General features: G+C 33.7%; 4 protein-coding genes and 1 pseudogene across 6 annotated transcripts; 2 read left to right on the top strand and 3 right to left on the bottom strand.

Moving 5' to 3' along the window:
* Window positions 1-256: 256 nt before the first annotated feature.
* PTAC2 (plastid transcriptionally active 2) lies at window positions 257-5,339 on the bottom strand. 2 transcript variants are annotated; one of them, XR_842909.1, is made up of 5 exons: window positions 3,307-5,339; window positions 2,298-2,612; window positions 2,069-2,176; window positions 911-1,542; window positions 257-780 (listed from the first exon to the last, which is right to left on the bottom strand). XR_842909.1 is itself a non-coding variant. In XM_011030361.1 (4 exons), the coding sequence occupies exons 1-4, from the start codon at window positions 5,145-5,147 to the stop codon at window positions 1,206-1,208; spliced, it is 2,601 nt and encodes an 866-aa protein (XP_011028663.1). In that variant the 5' UTR covers window positions 5,148-5,339; the 3' UTR covers window positions 847-1,205. The 2 variants fall into 2 exon arrangements, 1 of the variants encoding a protein (XP_011028663.1); XM_011030361.1 differs by lacking the exon at window positions 257-780 and having other exon boundaries at window positions 847-1,542.
* A 3,406-nt stretch (window positions 5,340-8,745) lies between these two features.
* Window positions 8,746-12,774, bottom strand: LOC105128614 (microtubule-associated protein TORTIFOLIA1-like). 2 transcript variants are annotated; one of them, XM_011030360.1, is made up of 5 exons: window positions 11,783-12,774; window positions 11,531-11,639; window positions 10,608-11,176; window positions 9,874-10,295; window positions 8,746-9,232 (listed from the first exon to the last, which is right to left on the bottom strand). In XM_011030360.1, exons 1-4 carry the CDS (start codon window positions 12,566-12,568, stop codon window positions 9,888-9,890), a joined length of 1,872 nt encoding a protein of 623 aa, XP_011028662.1. In that variant the 5' UTR covers window positions 12,569-12,774; the 3' UTR covers window positions 8,746-9,232; window positions 9,874-9,887. The 2 variants fall into 2 exon arrangements, with proteins under 2 accessions (XP_011028662.1, XP_011028661.1); XM_011030359.1 differs by having other exon boundaries at window positions 10,608-11,179; window positions 11,783-12,773.
* Window positions 12,775-13,415: 641 nt separating this feature from the next.
* On the top strand, window positions 13,416-14,734 carry LOC105128613 (uncharacterized). The gene is made up of 2 exons (XM_011030358.1): window positions 13,416-13,613; window positions 13,845-14,734. Exons 1-2 carry the CDS (start codon window positions 13,433-13,435, stop codon window positions 14,717-14,719), a joined length of 1,056 nt encoding a protein of 351 aa, XP_011028660.1. The 5' UTR covers window positions 13,416-13,432; the 3' UTR covers window positions 14,720-14,734.
* Window positions 14,735-14,804: 70 nt separating this feature from the next.
* Window positions 14,805-20,805, bottom strand: LOC105128659 (glutathione S-transferase T3-like; the record flags this gene model as incomplete). Its single annotated transcript, XM_011030422.1, has 4 exons — window positions 14,805-14,814; window positions 14,999-15,522; window positions 15,601-15,854; window positions 20,781-20,805. Coding segments are annotated over 4 exons (813 nt in total), but the record flags the coding sequence as incomplete, so codon positions are not given.
* A 26-nt stretch (window positions 20,806-20,831) lies between these two features.
* Window positions 20,832-21,673, top strand: LOC105128658 (transmembrane 9 superfamily member 12-like; annotated as a pseudogene).
* Window positions 21,674-23,080: the final 1,407 nt, after the last annotated feature.

Raw genomic sequence — 23,080 nt, 5'->3', positions numbered from 1 at the left:
AGAATTCGAATTCAAAAAACTATATCTTAAAATCAAATTATCTTAAGTCTTATGTTTTAATTACTTTTTGTTAAATATATGTTTATACAAGAGTCGTGATGTCCGGCCATATAGCATATTGATGGGTTATGGAAATTTTGAATAAAATCCCTAGATTAAAAAATATTTTAATACATTAAAAAAATATTTTAAAAAACAACTTTTATTACATTCTCAAATACATTATAAATCTACCCTGGGTTTAAAGGTCGTTAACTTGCGTTAAACTTAGCTTGTAACCCTCCAAATATGCTTCAACAAAATACAAGAGACGCAAAATGAAAATAAAGTTTCTTTTACATCTCTCACAGAAAAGACAAAGTTGCAGGCACCATGGATGTTCAACAAATAACTACAAAGAAGCTTATAAACATCTAACAGGAATGGAAACTCAGAAGAGCTTCCTTGAAGAAATTCATCCTGTGCCAAAAACTCCATGAAGCAGCATCAGTGTCCAACGCAAACATATTTTAACAATTCGAGGGAGCTCGCTTCTGCGAATGCCAATTTCATCTGTTGTCAACTGTTTAAACATTTTAGGGCAAAAATGCAAGAAACTGGAGATTCCAGCACTTCGTTTATTGATCAAATCGTTAACAATACATTCCATTCGACATGAGTGACAAATTCCCATTCATTAAAGTAAGAGAAATGCATTTGAATTAGCCAGCTACATTGCTTTGCCTCTCTATCCTCATGGAAGGCACCTCCTCTTCTTCTCTCTGCCTCTTCAAGTTGCAGCTACAATCAAATTAAATGTGGTTAGAAGTTAAAATCATGGGTCGCTAGGTCCTAGAGTTCAACTTATTCAAATAATTGATCAATGCGTGTAAATTTGTTTTTTTTTTTTTTTAAATGGAAGTTCATTTACATGTGAGAAATTAATCTACTGCTACAAAACTAGTAATCCTTTTCATCATCCGAGCTCTCCCCACTATCGAACCAAGGAACTTGATGTTACACCACGTCCCACTTTCTACTTTATTCCAGCAATGTGGTTGTTGATATTGACCTCCGCAAACACTTTGTTGATTTCCACGTGTGGACACATTAAAAAAGAAAAAAACAGCAACAGATCAATCCTTGGCTCATAGCTCTTTTAACTGGAATACGGGATGCAGATTTTCCAGGCCCTGAAAACTGATGAACGGATTATGCATATCGACTTAAACTGTGCTTGTCATAAGCTCTGTACTGGTTCCCATTCTAGCTCCAGAATTGGATTTGTTGTGTTGGCTAGTCTCAATATCACTCGATGTTCTTGCTCCAGCAAGAGAAAGAGGGGAGTTAGTTAACATAATGAATTTATCTTTCTTGGTCCCATCTGAAACTGATTCTGTTCCCAACAGAAAGCGCTTGAGCTGGGAACGTTGGCAGGTAATTCGACCTTTGTTCCATCCAGAGTAAGAAAATGAAGATGGCACAATATCCTGCAGAAACGAATGTACAGCCTTCCCAATTGGAAAATCTTGTGCAACTGAGCTTTTCTCCAACAGTCCCCGTCTGATAAGGAAGAAAAGAAAAAACATCACCATAGTAAGAGACAAAAGTTTCAGAAAATCAAGCCCAAAAAATATAGCACATATTAAAAATGTTTCATGCAATCCATTTGAAAGATCTATAAAATATTTGATAAGCAAAACAGAAAATCAAGCCCAAATAGCATACATAGCATAGGCTATCACCTTGCAACCTTTCACCTTTTCACTAGAGTTGTGCAACTGTGAGTTGGCAACTAAAGTATAAATCACTAATGTTAAGACCTAAGACATGCAGGGATACCAACTATATACTTTAACCAATATAGATTTGCTCAAGAGAGGCAAAGAGACAGCCTGGGATGGCTATAATGCAAGAATTTAATATAGCTTCAAATAGAGGTGCATGCTGGAAACAGATCACATTGCTGACTGTGAGGGATGAGGAATCAATTCAGCTAAAAGCTATATTCGTTGAACAAAAGTTCACCCTCCCTCTGTCAGTCTGTAATAAGAAAGAAAGTAATAGTGCTTAGGAGAAAAGGACTTACACCACAATGACTGATGCAAGTTGGGGAATATCCTCTCTATTCATGAACATCTTGTACATGTTATTGAGCCAGACAGATATTGCTGTGTATGCACTTCCTTCCCACATCCTGCAAAATCATCAACGTAGAAGTTAAAAAGGATGCCACAAGAAGAAAAACAATTTGAACATAAAAGTTAAAAAGGATGTCACAAGAAAAACAATTTGAACAGAAAGACTTCGTACAGCACCTGTGAATATCCACAGACCACACAAGTTTGCTTTTACGGAAAAGTTCAGGGAAATGCCCTCTCTTCGTTGCTTCACCAAGAACCCTCACAGCCCGTTCTTTCTGGCCGAGCCACCATAGTGCTTCTAGAAGTGTATTATAAAACCTCATTCCCAAGCCACACCCTTCAGAATTAAGTTTGTCAAAAACATACTCTACCATTTGCCAGTTAGAGTCATCATCAAAATCTCCCTTGATCATCTGCCCAATCACTTGATGGATATTTGACGCCCTATTCGTTAGCATCTCATCAAGAAGCTCATAGGCCTCATTCCATCTGAGAACAAGGGGCCCAAGAAGTGAGATAGGATGAAAAGCCTAAATATGCATCTGTAGCATTTGCAAAGTTTTGAGAAATAACAATCAAAACAGTTTTAATTCAACAAAGCACAGCATCGAAAATGAATTTCTAGCATTAGAAAGCCATTACAGCATAATGCAGACTCCATAAACAACACAATAACATCATGAGAAAGTGGCAGTGCTACTTCACACAAAGAAAACAGAAAAGGAATATATGTTACTGCCAAGTTTCTTTTCCCAGCCTATTAATTTTGTGAAAGAAGAGAACAGAAAATTTCATATCACATTTAAAATCTCAAATACCATTGACAAGCACCACAATAGGTTATGCAAAATAAAACTTAGGGAGCAAACCATATTTAAATGGGAATGCTAAAACAGCGTCCTACTCACAGTCAATTAAACAAAGTCTATCTACTCATTTCTGTCTAAGGCTACATGATAACTCTTATATTATAGGAACCCAACTAGATTTTGTTCAGCATGTGTTACTAACGTCTACAGAATATTGACCACGATAGCTTACAATGTGCTTTCAACTTCTCTCATTGAAGTACATTACTAAGCCTATGTTCCAATTCGTGTTTACAAATGACAATAAAAGTAGTCATGAATAGATGAACTCTCACACAGATTTCAAGTGTTTACAAAACCAAGTGAATACTGACCTGTCACTCTTAGCATAAACAGCCAGCATCATACAATAGCACATGACATTCGGCAATATTCCCAATGCTTTAATTTCCTGAAATTGCTCCACACTCTCATCAACAAGACCCGCTATGCAATAAACACTTAAGACTGCCTCAAGTGTCCGTTCATCAGGAATTAATCTAGATTTTTCCATCTCAACATAAGCCTTAATAGCTTCTTCAAACTGACCGCCTTGTCTAAAGCCTTCAATCACACCATTGAAAGAATCCCTGTCCCTAGCAACCCCAAAATCACCCATTTTCAACAAAATAGCTTCAGTTTCCTTGTATAACCCACCTCTTGCAAACATGTAAATCAGTGTATTGTAAGTCTCAATCGTTGGCTTGCTGCCCATTTCATTCATAGTATTAAGCATCACAAGAGCTTCCTCATACATCGCAGCTTGTCCATATGCTTCAATAACTCCAGTACATGCCTTTGAACTTGGTATCATCCCCTTTTCACTCATATGAAGTAAAATCTTCTTAGCATCATCATGTAGCCCACCTTTCCCACAAGCAAATATCAACCCCTCATAAGTTTCCATATTGGGCTCAACATTTTCCTCCGCCATATCATGAAACAATGTCACCACCTCCTTATAATACCCACCCTCACCAAATACATCTATAAGTGTATTATATGTAGCTGCATCAGGCTCCGTGTCACTCACTTTCATCTCCAAAAATAGCTCTCTTACTTCATCATACCTCTCATGCTTCCCATACAAACCCAACAATATACTATACGTCTCTGCATTGGGCACACATCCCGCTTCTTGCATCAGCCGAAACACCCCCGTAGCATCCTCAATATTCCCTATTCTTGCATATGCCTCTAATAACACATTATACGATGAAATCTCAGGTACATTGCCAGTAGAAGCCATCTCCTTGAGCAATTCACTAACCTTGTCTAACCTATTCAATTTCCCAAAAGTATCAACAAGATAAGTGTATGTTGTTATATCAGGCACAACCCCTCCTTCATTCATTGTCCTAAATACCATCTCTGCCTCATCCCCTAATCCCCTATTAGAACAAGCACAAAGCAGAGTATTATATGTGACAATATCAGGTTGTATTCCTTCATGCCTCATTTCGGCAAACAAACCTAGCAGACCCTCCCAATCTAACCCACCTCTCGCACACGAATTAATAACAGTATTATACGTCAAAATACTGGGCGAAACCCTTTCCTTCTTCATTCTTTCAAGAAATTCAAGAGAGACCTCATACTTACCATTCCGGCCGTAGGAATTAATCAATGCAGTGTAGGAAAACACACTGCGTGACACTCCGTGCGCACCCATTTCCTCGAAAATATCGCTGCATTTTTCGAGGAGGCCTTCGCGGCCTAACAAGCTAATCATAATTGTATAAATATGCTCATTTGGCTTACACCATATTTGACGCTGCATATGCTTGAAGAGCCGTAACGACCTTTGCCAATCACCGCGCTGCGCGAATTCCTTGAAGACCAGAGCGAAGTCGTTTAGCGAAAGCTTGTTTTTGAAAACGTCGAGACATCTTGCTATGCTGCCGCGTGGAGGTAAGCTGCTTAGTTTGTTAATTAGGGTTTCGACATCGTAACTGTACTTGCCTTTCTCGACGACTACGGAAGGGTTGCCGAGGACGAGTTCTTTCGGCTTAGCTCTGGCTCTCCCGGCGCCGGAATAGGCTTTCCGGTCGCTAGAGAATGAGACTAGTCTGCGGTGGGAAGGAAGGATTGGGAATGGGAAGGTGTGTTTGGATTTGATGATTTTAGTGGAGATGGGCGAGGGGCTGGGGATGGAGAGGGAAGGAGATAGGGTCATTTTGGTGATTTGGACAGCATGAGCTTTAGGAGGTCGAGGAGACGTGTGGAGAGCGGGTTTTCTCGGGGAAAATTGGGATTTGCAGCTGAATCTTCTCGGGAAATTGGGAAAATTTTGCAGAGAAGAGGAAGGGGGATGGGTCTGGAGAGTGAGAGCTTGAATTGAGCTCGCTTGGAGAAGGACACGTGCAGTTTTTGTGGATAAGAAAATGGAGCGAGCAGATTGGGCGGGTTTTCTTATTTGGATCTAACAGGTTTTGGTTTTCTTACTTATTTGGCCCGAATTATTAATGGATCCTTTTATTATAATAATAATTATTAATTATTATTATTATAGACACTGAAGACGGGGCGGAGCGCTGTCATAAACTTTTCGAATAGGATGCAAATGGGTAAAAATCACGCGGGATCCTTTTATTTATTACATTTATACAGATCGATCCTTCGATTAATATTTGGTCAAATTAAACGCAGTGGCTTGCCAGGTCGTTTGAAAGTTATTTAGAGGTAGAGTGTTACTTCGATTTTTTAAGAGAAATAGAAAAAACAAAAAGGAAACACCAAAAATGATTTTTGTATTCAAATGCAATTTTTTACAAAATAAAAAATGAAAAAACCATTTTTTTTATTTTTCCAAAATAAAACATAAATACATTGAATATATTATTTTTATTATTATCACCACTGTCAACAACTTTTATCACAACTATTATTTTAATTATCATCGCAAACACTTCACCATCGTCATTATCACCACACCATAATCTCATTATTATCCCATTGATTACCATTCTATCATTTTCATCACCATTTTACTATTATTATCATTGTAATTACATTCTCATTAATATCTCTATCACTATAATTATTTTTTTATCATTTTTAATTAATATTATTGTTATTTTATTATTATTATTGTCGTCATTATTATTATTATTTTATCATAATATATCATTATTATTTTATTTTTTAAATTATTGCTCACCGAACATGGTAAAAAATTGTATATGTAAATTGTAAAAATATTTTATATTAGTAAAATATTTTATGTAAAACAAAGACTTTAAGGGCGTTTATGTTTGAAAAACATTTCCGAAAAAATTTAAATTTTTTTATTTTAAATTAATATAGTTTTGATGTTTTCAAATTATTTTGATATGTTGATCTTAAAAATAATTTTTAAAAAATAAAAAAATATTATTAATATATTTTTTTAAATAAAAAATATTTTAAAAAATAACAATAACTACATTTTCAATCACACTCCTAACTCGTAGTACTAGGCTGGCCATGAAGTTTGTGAAAGGAGTTTCTTTCATTCAGCTATGACAACAATCCAAACATAAACAGGCTGTTTTTCCGCGTTTATGGAATCCATTGTGGCGCTAAAATTTCGTAGAAAAGACTACGAGTGGCACTAGACAATTGAATCTTCGGTGGCTTAATCTTAATCAAAGCAAAAATGGCACCGTTTCTTTAGCTACATAGGTATTTTTACAATTATTAATTTCCAATAGGATAATAATATAAAATAAATTTGATCGGTGAAACTTTATTACTTTTCCGAACCTTATAAATTTATCAATATTGTATGTTTACCCCTAAAATTTTAAATTTTCTAATGATATTCTCTTTGCTTCGAAAACATTCTAATGATACTAAAAGAAGTAGGGTTTTTTAGTTTGCTTTAATGTTTATATAAAGAATAAAGCATATTAATATATTTGTTGAATTCACATTATAATAATTTTATATTGTAACTCAATTGATTATGTACGAGATTAAGGTAAAAGATTACAAATTCAAGCACCGCAACATGCAATATTTTTATTTAAGCAATAGATAACCTGTTGTTGAAAATACATGTTGTATATTTTTTTCAAAAATAAAATAAAATAAAACAAAACAAGGCTAAGCTTGTGTGTTTGGTTTGTTACTGGTGGATCAGGAGTTAGTTTTTTCTTTTCTTTAATTCTTTTTGGCATCCCGGAAATTTTTGGTTCATAGCGTGAACAAACAAATTAGTGTTACCTCTTATCTTTAAATTGGCTACTTTTAAATTTGGTTTTGAGTTCTTTTTTGGTCTTTCTTATGGAGTAGGAATAGGAGGAAGTGAAATGTCCTAAGCACTTTGTTTGTCATCGCCTCCTACAGAATTTAGAATACTTACTGTACAGCACTTGATGGCGTAATTGTTCACTAGATCTATCATTAGTCTGTTGTTACATTCTAGCTTGCTGAGTGTTTGAAGTGGCCTTGATCATTTCTCTTTTCCTTAAACATTCTACCGCTGTCCAGTTTAAAATTCCTTACTGTGTTCATTTCTTTGTTCCTCGTCAAATGTAGAACAATAATGTTATCTTAGTTCATGAATATTTGCTGCTGTCTTTTCGCCGCTATGATGGATAGTACTGCTCATGGCTTCAGGCAGTATATGTTACCTGATATTTTCTTTTATAGCCAGTTACCGGAGGTTTCTATTATTCAGCTTTGCAAATTCTTGTGGTCGTTAGAATGGTTTAAGTTGCAAGCCATTGCAGAGGTTGAATCATTGTCCTGTTCGCTGTTTTTCTCTTTGCACTACGTTTCACAGCTCACTAATTTCATTTGAACAAACTAAAGCAGCTATGCTGTGCATCCATTTTGCTTTTGATCTAATGTAAAGTCATGATATCACCATAAATTCACTCTTGAACTCTATCTGGGACTGTCATTTTTCTGCAGAAAATTGACAATCAAGGCACTGGCCAGCAACCTTCATGACTTTCATTTTAGTTGTTGTCTTCAAATTTCAGTTCACTTCCATAATGACTTCAATGTTATGTAATAGACTAGCAAGTTGAATTCCAGGCCACGAATTAACTCGCAGAATTTACTTTTGTTCTGCAGCCAACTTGAGAAATATACGTGTGATTTGGGAAATCAATGCTACTGTGGTTTTTTAGTTGTGGACTTTCTTCGTTTATCTGCAGCTGCTATTGCGAGAAAGCTGCTCCGTTGGCTAGCTTTGCTTTTTCTTTCCAAAGTTATTTATTTGTGTACCATTTCTGTATCACCAGATTAGTATCGAATCCAATCCTTAATCGTCTATAGTCAGCTGCTACATGTCATAGACCGATGGCCCTCCTGACTGCTAGCCCAGGCCATGTTTTGTCAGTTCTTGTGTTATAGAGTACAATTGAACCAGGGATTGTCATGAGCAATTTTGCAGATTACACGTTTCATTTGGTAAATTGAATAAATGAACTGGCGATATGCCTGTAATACAAACCTTTGAATCAGGTATTTTATGTACTGCCTCTGTCGATATAATCTTCTCAGTAATTACCTGTGAATTGCATGAACACGACCGAGCACATGATCTATTCAAGCTATTCGACTGTTGTACAATTAATCTTCTTCAGCAGAAGATTTTGGCACCTGCTTACAAGTAGATGCATGTTTCTTATCCTGGAGAACGTTAAAATTGGAGCAGGGTGATCCCTGACCAACTGCAAAACTCCATTGCATCTCCTTGATCTGCAAAATGCTCAGAATGACAAGCTCTGATGGATATGGCGAGACATGCATGTTTCTAAAAGAAATTCCAGACAACAATAGGTCTACATTAGCAATACCATTTATTGGATAAGGATAATCAGCAAGAACAACAAGAGAAATTGAAACCATTCCTTTGGAAACAATAATAGCTATACAAATTCAACACTGTATACCAGGCTGCGGGCATATTTGGTGGTGGAATGTTCACACAGTCTTCAGAATACCTCTATATCTCTCAACATCATGTAAGGATTTATAATGCTCGATACAGTAGGGGGAAAAATGCTACAGTAAAATGAAGAATTATGGATAAAATGACTGTCTTTTCGCTCTTGTTACTGCAAAGGGCTATAGAATTGAGAAGCTCTCCTGGGCAAGCTGTATAAGGAACTTTTTATGTTGTAACTTGTGATAAGAAACTTCATGAGTGGACAGCACACTGTCTTACAGATAGTCTTTGAATTTTCCTTCTTCATTTACTGGTTTCTTCTAAAATGGAGATTTCACAAGAACTGGGCCATCCCAGTTATGCGGCGAATCCGCAAGCTGCAAGAATTTATCAGGTCATTGACCAAAACAGAATTTTATCAGAAACTTTAATCTTGCAGACTTCCAATAACCCATTAAGCAGAGAACGTTGAAGAACATCCTGAAATTTCATGTTAACTGGGATGCAAGCTGAAAAGGCAAGAAAGCACGAAAAAATGTACTAGGAAATTTTTTCCTCTCCCTTGAAGCTTCATGAGGAAATATTCATAAACAGCTCCTTGAGTAATTAATGGAACATGGAGGTCCGCATGACCTAAGTTTGCGAACAATTCTCCAACCCGGAATATGAAAGGAAAGAAAGAAACAACAAAAGCAAACAATAAGAAGATATTGTTGCCATGAACCCACCAGTTAACTATAAGTTTTATTGCAAGACATGTGATGCACGGAATGTGATAAGCTGATTATTTTTTCTTCGTCTTTTTTTGTTTTTTCAGAATTAGATAGTTCATTAACAAATTCCTGATTGAATAACTTCAGGTTTGAATTTCAAAGAAGTACATCTGGAGGGAGGGGGAGGGGGGGTTCTAGGCTCGTCAAATGCCAATCCACGTAAAGACATGCAACATGTAAGTCTAAACGAATCAGAGGAAGGATGAACAGTAGGACACCTTAAATAGTAGTTCAGTATCAAATACCTGCTGATCATTGGCTAGTGTTGTGTCACCTCTGAGTTCACCCGTGCACCACCATGAATCTCTGCCAGGGGATTCACAATGAAGCCAGCACCACCCTGAAGCCGCAACCTTTGGTTCCCCAAGTTACTTGTTTCAGATTGGGCATTCCTATCAGCTCTATGGCGCACAGCAGCTGAAAATGGAGCACCCCTGGATGAAGAAATCCTTGAGTTTGAATAGCGGCCATCTGTTTTCCTCCAGAACTTGGAGCTCAAAAAGTCTGCACCAGGTAGTAAACAACATGTGGTTCTGTTGGAATCTCTGTTAGCCATCCCTCGACTTGATACAGCCAAATCATATGATATCTCATCCAGTGCCAATTCTAGGCCATGCACACGTGTTTCAAGGGAACGCATCCCATTTTGTGAGCTCCCAATGAAACTCTACATGTGATAAGATAATGGGAGAAAGCGTGAACAGAAACCTTCATTAAAAATACTAGTGCTTGAATCAGCAATATACATCATATAATCCAATGTGGTTTATTAGAATTTATTTTAAAGATGTAAATGATTATTTTAAAGATGTGATTCCAAATTGACAAGTCTTACAAAATGTTTTCAATTATGCCCAACAATGAGATGGATAGTTTATAATAAGGAAAGCTACATACATTGACCATTTTAATTTTCACCACCAAAGTACTGATAAGCTATTCTAAGATGAAGCCCAAGTTTCTAGTCAATGGAACAAACCTGCAGGAGATCTAGTAGGCTAGATTGCTGTCTTTCAATCTGAACAAGCTGGTTGCGAATCAAAGATAAATCTTCAGGCTCCTTGTGGTTGCTATGTTGATTCTCTGTCCCACTGCTAGTTACAACAGTAGACTGAGGGCTCTCCTCGTAGCAAGGAGCCACTCGAGAACCAGACTTGAAACCACCAAATTTAAGCGTCTTCTCATCAGAGTTCTTACTGAAAAGGGCTCGTTTTGTTTCTGGCTTTGCAAACCTTCTTTCTGAAACATTAGCATTTTTCTCATTACGATCATTTTCCCCAGCTGCAATTGACGAAATGCTATTAGGAACTGAAATCTCAACTTTCCAGTCCACGAGCTTCTTCTGGTCCACTTTTTTCCCGTACATTGCTAGACTCGTTTTCTTCTCGGTACTCTTTAGAAGACTCCTCTTCCTAGCCATGGCTGCTAATGAACCGTCAGGTGGAGTAGTCCTGATAACCAAAATGGATTTTTTCCCCATTTGAGTGGCTTCAGAACCAGCAGCGCAAGAATTCTTGGATCCAGACCAGTGACGCTTATCACTCGCATCTTCTGTGATCATAAAAGACCAAAATTTGGAAATGGGTTACACAGACAAACAAGAATTAAATCCCTTAATTTGCAACACAAGGCATATGCCATGTTGAATGTTAAAAATCCCAGATTTATTTAACAATAAATCTAAAGACCAAAAAGGATCAAAACAGGGTAAATTCCATAATATAAGTCTAAATAAATAGAAGAAATTAAAAAAATCTGGCTTCAAATCAGCAGAAATTGTCCCATCTACAAATCAACAAAACCAAAGCAAATCAACTTCTTCTCCAAGATAATCCACATCTACAAGGACCAAATCTGAAAGAGAAAGGAAAGAAAAAGCAACATTACTCCTCAAGCCATTACCTCTGGAAGAAGCCAGTGACCGAGGAGGCGGAGATGCCTCCTCTGACACATCCGGAACCTGCTTCCATGCCTCTATTGTCTCATTCATCACTTCCCTAGCAGCCTTCACCTAAATTAAAAACAAAATAAATAAATACAGAACATGGACACATACTAAGACTAACACAATCAAATCAGAACAAAAAAAAAAAATACAGAACATGGACACATACTAAGACTAACACAATCAAATCAGAACCAAAAAAAAAAAACCTTGTCAAATCTCCGGTTCTCGAAAACTTTCAAGCACTCACTCTTAAACTCAGCAACACCATCCCTCTCCACAACAGCCAACTTCCTCAACGCCTCAGCCGCGGCTTTCCTCGAATTCCAATCCTCACTACTCAAGAACCCAACCAAACACTTAACCAAGCCTCCAATCCCTCCTCCAATCCCGCTCACTCCACCAACACCAATCACACTCCCTACAACCACCAGTCCCGCAAATCTCGCTTTATACCCTTCACTCCTCACCAACCTCTCCAATCTCGGCACCAGCACCTTCCCTAACCTCTCTGGTTCCGGATCCGGCGCGGCATCTATCGCGGCGGCCAGACACAGCGCGGATCCAATCTGCGCATTCAATTCCTGTTCCGTAAACACCGATTCACTCAACTGCTTCAAAAAGGCAGTCGAGAATGGAAGTTTCGTGATATTGGAAGCGAGAGAGGTTATTGCTGTCAGACACTGTGAGCGGATGACAGAGGAGTCAGGGTCACGGAGACGGCGAGTAATGTAAGAGAGGATTTTAGGGAGAGAGTTTGAGAGAGAATTAGAGTAGAGAGCAGAGAGAGTAGAGAGAAGGTGAAGGCACTGTTTGCGTACTAACGGCTTGTCTTTTGCGTCGGTGGAGAGAATGCAAGAGAGGAAAGTAGGAAGTGTCGTGGTATCCAAGGATCCTGCTATTTTCTCTAATTCTGTTGATGCTATCTTGTACGTGTCTCTGTCCGACAGCTTTGTTATCAAAGTTAGCACTTTTAGTTTCAGTTTCTGCGCCATTTTTCTAAGTTCTGGTGGTTGTGGTGGTGCAGCTAACGGTGGTCGGGTGGTGGCGCTGGAGGTATTCGTGGCAGCATTGCCTGTGGTGGTGGTTCTGTTGTGTCTTTTCCTCCCCGGTGTGGTGAAGCTGTCTCAGCTGAGCATGAGCCTTTTAAACTTAAAAGCAGGTGGGTGGTTACGGCTAACGGGGACTAAGAGCATCTCCAACGGGAGATGCTTTTTAGAAGAGCTATATTGATAATATGGCTTTATAAATAGGGTAGATATAGCTTTTTTGTTGATATGCATTCCAATGGTAAAAGCTATATAGAAAAGCCATTTATATTTTAATATATTTCATGTTAAATTAGTTTTAATATAATTATATAACTAATTTAAATATTTTATATATAATATAATTATGATGTTATTAATTACATAATTAATATGAATAATTTATAAAATTAATGAAGTAATATAAAAGTTAAAAAATATAATTTAAAATTAAATTTAAAATTTATTTATATCAATATTTTTAATTTTAAGTTTTATATGTTATTGTTAAAAATTTAATTTTTAAAAAGTAAATTCAAATTCAAACTTTGAAAAAATCAGCACCAAGATAACCGCCAACATTAAATTTTTAAATTTTAAATTTTGAAAAAATAAGCGCCAATATTTTAAATTTTGAAATTTTAAATTTTGAAAACATAACCGCCAATATTTTAAATTTTAAAATTTCAAATTTTAAAAAACTTACCGCCAACATTCTAAGATTTTACAATTTGAAAAAATAGTCCATCTATAAATATTCTCATACATCTTAACATTTTTTCTCATCATTTTCTTCTCTCCAATCTTTGTTATATTTCATTAAAATTCATCATGAATCATTCTAATTTTAATTTTTATGATGCTTTTGATTTTGATGATGACACTCCTGTGTTGGCTTTTCAAGTTGCTACTGCTGTAGTTGCTGAAGAAGAATCGAATATTCAAGGACGGAGAACAAGGTATCGTGGCTCTATTCCTGGTCACAACATTGTCAATCGTAATAGAAAGGAAGGTGAGTTAAGGTTATATAATGATTATTTTGCAGAAAATCCTAAATTCACCGAAAGTCAATTTCGAAGAAGATTTAGGATGAGTCGTCGTCTTTTTCTTCGGATCGCAAATGCAGTGGAAGCTCATAATTCATATTTCAAACAAAGGACAGATGCTCTTGGTGTTCTTGGTTTATCTTGCCTTCAAAAGATAACTGCAGCTCACAGAATACTTGCATATGGTATTCCTGCAGATCTTACTGATGAATATCTTCGAATTGGAGAAACCACTGCAATAGAAAGTCTTAGAGCTTTCGCCAAAGCAATCGTAGAAGTTTTTGGTGATTGCTATCTAAGGGCACCAAACGAGGCTGATATTTGTCGATTATTATCAATTGGAGAGCAGCGTGGGTTTCCAGGGATGTTAGGGAGCATTGACTGTATGCATTGGAAATGGGAGAAATGCCCAATTGCATGGCATGGGATGTATACTGGTCATTGTCGTGAACCAACTATAATTCTAGAGGCAGTGGCTTCACAAGATCTTTGGATATGGCATGCCTTTTTTGGAATGCCTGGATCATTAAATGATATTAATGTTCTTGATCGGTCACCTATTTTTGCTGCACTTGCTGAAGGTCGTACTGCTCCTGTCAATTATACAATTAATGGGCATGAATATACAATGGGATACTATTTAGCAGATGGGATTTATCCTAATTGGTCAACCTTTGTTAAGACAATCCCAAGACCATTAGGAGCAAAGAGAAAATATTTTGCAAGCAAGCAAGAGTCTGCAAGAAAAGATGTGGAGCGGGCATTTGGGGTGCTCCAATCTCGTTTTGCAATTGTACGTGGACCTGTTCGATACTGGGATGAAGAAACACTTGCATATATTATGAAAGCTTGCATAATAATGCATAATATGATTATTGAGGATGAAGGAGCAATGAACCTTAGATTTGACCATGAACATGAAGTCAATTCCTTTATATCAGTGTCACGTTGTGAAATACCAGAACTACATGATTTTCTTCAAACTCATAATCGAATTAGGGATAGAGCTACTAGCTCTCAACTACAAGAAGATTTGATTGAACATTTGTGGGAACAATATGGCAACGAGTAGAATCTTTAGATTTTAACTTCTTATGTTATCATAATTTTCAGGTTTTTTTATGTTTTTTTTTTCATTATGTTTGTTATCTTTTAAGTTAATTAATCCTACTTGTTATTGTTAAATGTTAGAGGAACTTTAAAAAAGTATTATGAATTGATATCAATTTCATAACAATGTATTTAAAATAACCAAGAATTTTCTACATATTTAATTAAAAATACATTACATTACAATAAATCAATCAAAGTTAATTAAAAATCAAAACCCCTCTTTTGCATAATTTCTAACTTTCTATTTTGAAAATACGCTGCAGAAATTGGATCCAAATTAGAAATATCCATTTTCATAATTTGTTCTTCTTTCTCAATCCTGTCCAATTCTTGTTTCTCTTGACTTTGTTGAATCATCATGGCTTGTTGCTCTAACATAATTTTCCTGTCTTGTTTCTTCTGATCCTCAATTTCAACTAGAGTATCCCTGAATTGTTGTAAGAGATTCGTTACAGTTACATCCCCAACTTTATCTTTTCCTTGTCTACGTTTAAGTCGTTCCTTTGCAGCCTTCTGACCGATTGGTCTATCTTGATAAATCAACGGTTCACTATCTTCTCCTAAACTCACAGCATCAGGGGTGGATGGAGTTGATGAAGCTGGACTTGCATTGACATGACCTTTTTGTTTCTTATTTGACCTTTGATGTTGACTTGCACGCTCAAATTGCCATTTGGGTTCTTTTCTTAAAATAACCCAGCAATGTTCTAGTTGAAATCGTTTGCCAACGCAAGAAGCATACATTTGCCGAGCATCATTAATCTGGTAAAAAAATAAATAAATTAAATAATATTAAAATATATGTTAAACAATTTAACATAAAAATGAATATAAACTTACCCTTGATTCTTCAGTCATTCCACTTTGCTGACGATTTTCAATTTGAGTAACAAATCCAACGAATTTACCGACTTCTCTATTTATTTCTTGCCATCTACTTGAGATACTTATTTGTGAACGATTATTCAAGTTTCCTCCATTATCTACAAAGCAAGCATGTACACGAGCCCAAAACTGTTTTGTTTGTTGTTCAACTCCTGTAATTGGATCCTTGCTTGTATTTAGCCATGCAGAGACGAGTAAACAATCCTCCTCTGGTGAGAAATTTTTACTTCTTTGTGATTTTTTTGCCGAATGGACATTTAAATTCGAGCATGTTAAGTCATCAATTAATTGATTAGAATCACTTGGTTGAGAGAGAATATCTTCTGACTCACTCATAAGAAAGTTGGTAAAAGAGCTTGGAAAATTTGAATCCATCTACATTAAAAAAAAACTCAAGTTAAAACTTTACAAGAAGTATAAAAGAAGCTCGCATTCAATGTCTAATAATTTTGTAGTTTTCATACATGCGAATTAATAATAAGCATTGCCTCCTACTTGTTTTAATAATAATTTGACCATTTTTTGGAACTAAAATAGAATCGATATACTAGTTTAATTGCATTTTCAAAAGGACAAAATAGAATTGACCTCAAATTAAGACATACAATAAAAAATAAATTTTAAATATGTAACTCAATCTTTTTATCAATATCAACTACCATTATTAATTCCTCTCAATTTTATCAAAGATAACAACATAAATATAAATTGTCTTTCTTAATCCATATTAAAAACATCAAAGAATAAAGAAATAAAACTCATCACAAATATTAAATTAACAACAAAAGGTCTAAAAAATAAAGAGATATAAAAAAATAAAAAAACTTTTAAACAAGCATACCTTTTAATTTCAGCTAATTAACACAACCGATGTTAATAATTAATCGGAGAATAATTGATTCTTGTTTTTTTTTTAAATTTGAGAGAAGGATGAGGCACAATACAAAAATTTAAACTACAAATTTTTTCTTCATGTATTTATAGAAAATTTATTCTATATTTTAAAAAAAAAATTATTAGCCAACGGCTATAAAACTAGCCGTTGGCCAACGGCTATAAAAATAGCCATTTCTACAGTTAAATGTAGAAATGGCTGTTAACAAAACAAATAGCCAAAATGGCTATTTGTTTAGCTTGCCCGTTGGAACATGAACAGAAACAATTAAATGGCCAAAACAGTTTTAGCTCTCCGTATGCCTCGTCCGTTGGAGCTGCTCTAATGAAGCAAAGCTGATTGAGAGATTTAAAACGATGCTGTTTTACTTGTGCTGAACACAAGACGGTGACGTTTTCTGTTTAAGCTGGGTTTAAGGGAATCAACGTAGCTGGAAGTTACTATAATGGCTTTGGTTGCGTTGCATGTGAAAGACATTGTAGATAATAAAGCAAACAAAGTAAAAGCTGCTTTAAATATGGGCAACAAGTTTTCCTTGCATAGCTTTGTCCGAAAAAAACATGGGCAGATGCAGAAATTTAAGGAATAAAAAAGTGAAGAGCTTAATAAATTCTTTAAATATTTTTAAGAATTGAATTCATAGAAGAAAAACAAGTTATTTAATCACCAAACCATCTTTTTTTCTTAAAAAATTTAATTAATTAATTAATTGACACAACTCGCTAAGACTGGATGTCTAACTACGTCTACCATGCTAATAATGTCGTTGTAACTCACATAAAATCAATACTTTGATTAGATTCAAGTACCCTCCAAGTGAATATCCTTAAATTCATTGATTAATTAATTAATTAATTAATAACAAGGTAATTGCTCGTTTTGAAATAAATCCTCTGTGACAAGAATGAATTTTGCTTTCTCTACACTTTAAGCAACATCTTCCACGGCCTTTAAACATCACGCACTGACCTTACCTAATCTACACTCGCTGCCATTATTTTTGATAGATTTTGCAGCAAAAGGGACCGCTCTTTACTTTTCAGTGACTTGGCACACCTGAGTGAGACTCTGGATCTACTACCACGACATCGGGAAAGTTCGGGTGGATGCAGGACCACGGTATTCTGCTCCTCGAAGAAATGAACGAATTGTGCGCGTCAGGGTAGTTATTACGGGTAACAATTAGCGCCAAAAACTAAGGAGTCACGTGACGCTGACACGGATTTACAACCAAGATGCCCAGTATCCTATGACTCCAATAGTGTTTCAGATCATAAATATGTAGGGCAGTTCGATTTTGTATTTTCAAAAAATTTAAAAAAAATTATTGTTTTTTTAAATTAACTCTTTTTAATATTTTCAGATATTAAATATATTTTTTTTAAATATATTTTTAAATAAAAAATATTTTTTAAAAATAATTATTGCCATACTCACATACACCTTTTACTCGTAACTCTTTAAATAAATTAAATTTTTATATATTATCTGTTATTACTAATAAATTAACTTTAAATATTATTTAAAATCATTTTTTATACACCTAATAAGTTACTTTTAAAGTAACAACGTGGTAATGTTTACTTTATTATCACAATATAAATCCAAACCTAAGACTAGTTAAGGCCAAGTTAATTATGTTAAATAAATTCTTTATGATTATTTGTATGAAATAATAGTACTCCAAAATTGATTTGATGATGCTTTAATTAATTAGGTCATATAACTAATAGTCATCTAAATAAAAATATAATTGTCATGTATTTACTTATCCGTTTGTTTGCTGAAAAATAAATTTTTTAAGTAGTATTTTTAGAAAATAAATTTTTAAAAAATAAATTATTTTTTTATATTTGATAGTGTCATGAAAAATAAGTTATAAAAACTTTCTAGTGTTTGATCATATTATATGAAAAATTAGCTAAAAAATAGTTTATTATTATTTTATTTTATTTCAAGTTTATTAAAATAATGAGAAAAAAATCTTACAAATTAAAAATTTTAATTAGAATAAAATTAAACAAATCTAATTTCATAAATTATCTCAAATAAAATAAATAATAATTTAATGAAGATCAAATCTAACAAATTAAAGAATTAAAAAATGATGAAATTAAAATAATAATAATTATGATCTCATAAATTATTTCAAATAAAATAAATAACAATCAAAAGTTGAAAAATAATGAAATTATAATAATAATAATAATAATAATAATAATAACAACAACAACAACAATTTTATAAATTATTTGAAATAAAATAAGTAACAATAAAAAAAATAAGTATCAAATTTGATAGATAAAAATTTTTAATAAAAAAATTATAAGAGAAAAGCAAATAACAATCATAAAAATAAAGACCAAAATTACTATAAAAATAAAATAAAATTAAATTTTAAGAAATGAAATTAAAAAAAAATTAAACAAAAAATATATCAATGAAAAGTTTAAGAACTAAATTTAATATAATAAGTAAATAATATAATATTTTTAAATTTTTTATAATTTAAAAAAAAAATTCATTCAAAATAAAAAAAAATAATTTTTAAAAAATTAAACCAAAATTTTTTTTTGACTAAAATTTTTTTTGTTGAATAATTTTTGAAAAGTAATTTTTAAGCAAACAAACACCTTTAAGCTTAATTTCCCGGGAAAAGAAATAAATTGAAATTCTTTTTTTTTTTTTTTTTTGAGGAGGAAACGATCTGATCAGCTGTCATGTTGCTCTATACGATAGGTTATTTAAGAAGCTCTCTTCCAGGTTTGGATGCCACCTAATAATTGAGGACCCAAATTCTAACTGATTGATTAGTGGTTGAACGGTTCCATATTATTTTGTCTTAATAATATTTTATACATGGAACAAGTCGTACGTCTAGTCCTTTAGATTAATTTGAGCAGGAAAGATGGATGTGTATATTTCTGTACATATTTCTTCTCTTCTTTACATTTCTCTGACTTTCTTTTGTAATTTACTCCGTGAGCTGCTCTCACTTTATATAAGTTTAAGGTAATAATTCATTTTTTTAGCACGCTCGTAATTTAAATTTTATGTAACCCATTTGAAACGCAATACCAAAACAGAGGGCTTAATAATAAAAATATTATTTGTTTTTATTTTTAAAAATTATTTTTGATAATCATTATTCATCAAAATAATATAAAAATATAAAAAAAAATCAAATTTTATCTTCCCTATTTCAACCGCAATAATAGAAGAGGGGGCTTAACAAGTAGAAATATTCTTGATCGTGGTTCAATAGGAGTTCAAGTTCAATAATATCCATGAGTCGACAGTTCTCTTAACACGACGTGAACATTAAAGTGAAGAAACCATTGCCAAAACAAATCATTTGTGCCCCTAGCTAGCCTACCATGCATGCTTGTGTCTACTGCTGGGCCATTCTTGTGTGCTTAATTACTAAAGCCAGTTTCCTTGCAAAGATACATAGCGTACGGCTGGTCCGATCGTTGCTCAATCGCTTGCATGTTTATTACATGCTTCAGAAATGGAAATGGAAGCTCTCATCACTCTATCCATACGGGAATTAAGTAAATTAATCATAATTTGCTGTAATTAATGACGTTTAACTTGTTTGTTTAGTCACAAGCTACTCAATATATGTGGGCCTCAGACCTGCACAGCACACAACCACCGCATCTCCTTTACGAACCTGCATCAGAAAAAAAGAAGCTCAAAAGGGGCGTCCCGGTTGGTGAAAAGTTGTCGTCAATTGGTTGAATGGCAATCATGCAGGAAGGAACTAAGTTTAAAAAATAAACAAAGAGAAACTACATGAGAATAGAATATCTTAAACGAGGTACTGCCTTTTAGGAAAGTTCTATGGTAGAAACGGATAGTATAAATGGTGATAGCACACACGAATGTATTTATATATGTTGATTCTAAGATCCTAGCTGGTTTACACGCCAACTCAGTTTTAATTCTATTCTAGAAAAAAAAAAAAAAAAAAAGCTTATTCTCAGTACTGTATTAGTTCATTTCCATGACTATTTCGGATAATCACAAAATTTGTTTTGTTTTTTGTTTTCCATATAAGATTTAAAAAATTACAGCTTCTTTTTTAATCAAATTAGATGAAAAATTATTTTTGTCCTCTTATATAATAAATATAAATCTGCATAATTTTCTCTCTATAGTCTTTCTTTCTCTTTGATAGCATGACACACCTAGATTGAAACATTAAATCTGAAGCAAAATTTTTGTTTTCTTACACTCGAGAACCAAGAATTTCTTGTTGATGTTATTTTACTCAACTATATTCATCATGACACTGAATAATAGTAAAAAAAGTAAGTTTTTTAAGTGAATCTCAATTGAATAACATTTGTGAGTTTATTTTATGTTAAATCTGTGAGTAATGATTAAAATATCATGAATGCACACTTGATTTAAAGACAAATGAATAATTTTGGACGTTGTTAAAAAAATCATGAAAACCTCCAACTTGATAAATTAGGGTTATCGTCTCCAAAGATATAAAAAACCCTAATTGATTGGACAAGGTAAGGGGAATTGGACAGAGATGCTCAAGCACAGATGAATGAGGAGCTGTCTGGGTGGAAGCTTGTTGTCAGTGATGTGTTCAGATCAGAACCAGATTGCTCAAAGCTTCTCTGTGTTATGGTTGGAGATCGATGGTGTTCAAATTACAGGGACGGCGGTAGTTACTATTGTCTTTTTAATTAGCCCTTGGTTTCATGTTGCCAGCTTCAATAGGGATGCTGCTGACAGGGATGATTCTGCTTTGTCTTTTTCCAGGCATTGTGGTGGGCTATGTTTCAAAATGTTTGTGGAGAACCATCGAAGGAGCTTCAAAAGAATGGAGGTCTATTTCCTGGTCTGTTGCGTGCTTCTTACATGGAATATTTATCTTTGTTATCCTCACAATCTTGAACTTCATTCTTTGGGGAAGCCATAACAGTGGTGCAATTCCTATTTCCTTGTCCTTTCGACCCTCTGGTTTTGCATTTTCGGGCCAGTCACTCTTTTAGGAGAGTTCATGGGGACACGAGCCGAGGCCATTCAATACCAAGTGAGAACAAACTAGATACAAATTGATCACATTGAGAAGAAACAACCTGCCTTGTATATCAGACATTTCAAGATTATTCAAAACACACCCCAAGCGGGAAGAGGAAGAAGAAGAAGTTAGCAAAGATGTGTGGGTAATTTTATGGGTGTCTTAGGAGGTTTATCATTTAACATGGTAATGATATAAAAAATAAATTAAAAATAATTAAAAATTTATTATTATAATATATATTTTTTAAATATAAAATATTTTAAAAAACAATAGTTACAGATTAAGAATTTCAAAGCTAGCAATGATAATGAAGATTTCCCCATAAAAAGTTATAGGTAAAGATATTATTATTATTATTTATAGGTTATGGATTTTTTAATTTTTTTATATTTATCTTTTTTAAGAGAAATTCAAGAAATAATTAATAAAATATCACTAATTACTCTTTAAATATCATAAAAAATTTTAATCTTACTAAATATTTTTACCAAAATCAAAGACATTGAAGTAAGTAGATTGGGCAAGTCAGCTCATCATTATCACTTAACATGCATGTGCCATTTTCTAGTTTTATTGGGGGGATCGAGACGCAAAGTTTTTTTAAAGAATGTTAGAGTCTTTGGACATAATAGCAGCAAAGCTGTAAGTAGGCTGCTGCAATTATGCATCCATTGAAGACATTCTATAAGGAAAAATGCATGTTGTTGTGCGGTCTTTGTTTCAAAAACCAAGACATTGAACTACAATTGTTTTGTCTTCAAGTTAGCAATTATCATAAGCAACAGTGAGAAAGCTATTTTTCTAAGCTATAATTTTGTTTTGTCCGCTTCACCTCTCTCTTTTTTTATTCTTTGTTTTTTTAATTTTCTCTTTCTATATATATATATATATATATCCTTTTCTAGTGCTGTATACATGTGATTGCATGTGGTTTATGAAAGCAAGTATATATGTCAAGTAATGAAGCTCATGATATCCTGCTGATATTAAGAAGAAACAATTGTAGACTTGCATGTGTCAGTGGACTCATCATTGTAATTCCAAGTTTTCGATTTCTTTTTTTTTCCCCCTTTCGTGTAGAGGGGATGACAAGTTTCCTTTTGCTTTATATATGTTGCTTCACTCGGGTAAAAACAATTCTAGACATAACAAAAAAAAATTATTGAATGTAAATAATTATTTGGTATTTTTATTAAATTTAGTTGGGTAGATTAATTTTAAAATCTTTTAATTTGATTTTTTTTATTTAATTAAAATATAAAATTAAATTATGTAGAAGTTGTATAAAAGTTGTTTTGATGTGACATAAATAACTTGACTGATTTAAAAATAATTTAAATAATTATTAAAAAAATTTAAGAATAAAATTAGAAAACAAATGAAACTAAAAGAAAAATTTATTGATTTGACTTCTTATCTAATTTAAATTTTAAATTAAACTTATAAGATTTTTTTATATATGATCTAGTTAACTTAATCGGTCTAAAAAT

Source organism: Populus euphratica, unplaced genomic scaffold (genome assembly GCF_000495115.2).
Source record: "Populus euphratica unplaced genomic scaffold, PopEup_1.0 scaffold111.1, whole genome shotgun sequence".
Lineage (NCBI taxonomy): Eukaryota > Viridiplantae > Streptophyta > Magnoliopsida > Malpighiales > Salicaceae > Populus > Populus euphratica.
Note: the sequence above shows the minus strand (reverse complement) of the source record. Positions and strands in the feature narration are given on the sequence as shown.

Coding starts and splice junctions, on each gene's coding strand:
- PTAC2 (XM_011030361.1), bottom strand. CDS start 5,147: ATGACCCTATCTCCTTCCCTCTCCATCCCCAGCCCCTCGCCCATCTCC. Junction 2,613..3,306: donor GTTTATGCTAAGAGTGACAG/GTCAGTATTCAC, acceptor CCTTGTTCTCAG/ATGGAATGAGGCCTATGAGC. Junction 2,177..2,297: donor TGGTCTGTGGATATTCACAG/GTGCTGTACGAA, acceptor ATGATTTTGCAG/GATGTGGGAAGGAAGTGCAT.
- LOC105128614 (XM_011030359.1), bottom strand. CDS start 12,568: ATGGCGCAGAAACTGAAACTAAAAGTGCTAACTTTGATAACAAAGCTG. Junction 11,640..11,782: donor AGAACCGGAGATTTGACAAG/GTTTTTTTTTTT, acceptor TTTTTAATTTAG/GTGAAGGCTGCTAGGGAAGT. Junction 11,180..11,530: donor GTCACTGGCTTCTTCCAGAG/GTAATGGCTTGA, acceptor TTATGATCACAG/AAGATGCGAGTGATAAGCGT.
- LOC105128613 (XM_011030358.1), top strand. CDS start 13,433: ATGAATCATTCTAATTTTAATTTTTATGATGCTTTTGATTTTGATGAT. Junction 13,614..13,844: donor CAATCGTAATAGAAAGGAAG/GTGAGTTAAGGT, acceptor GTATTCCTGCAG/ATCTTACTGATGAATATCTT.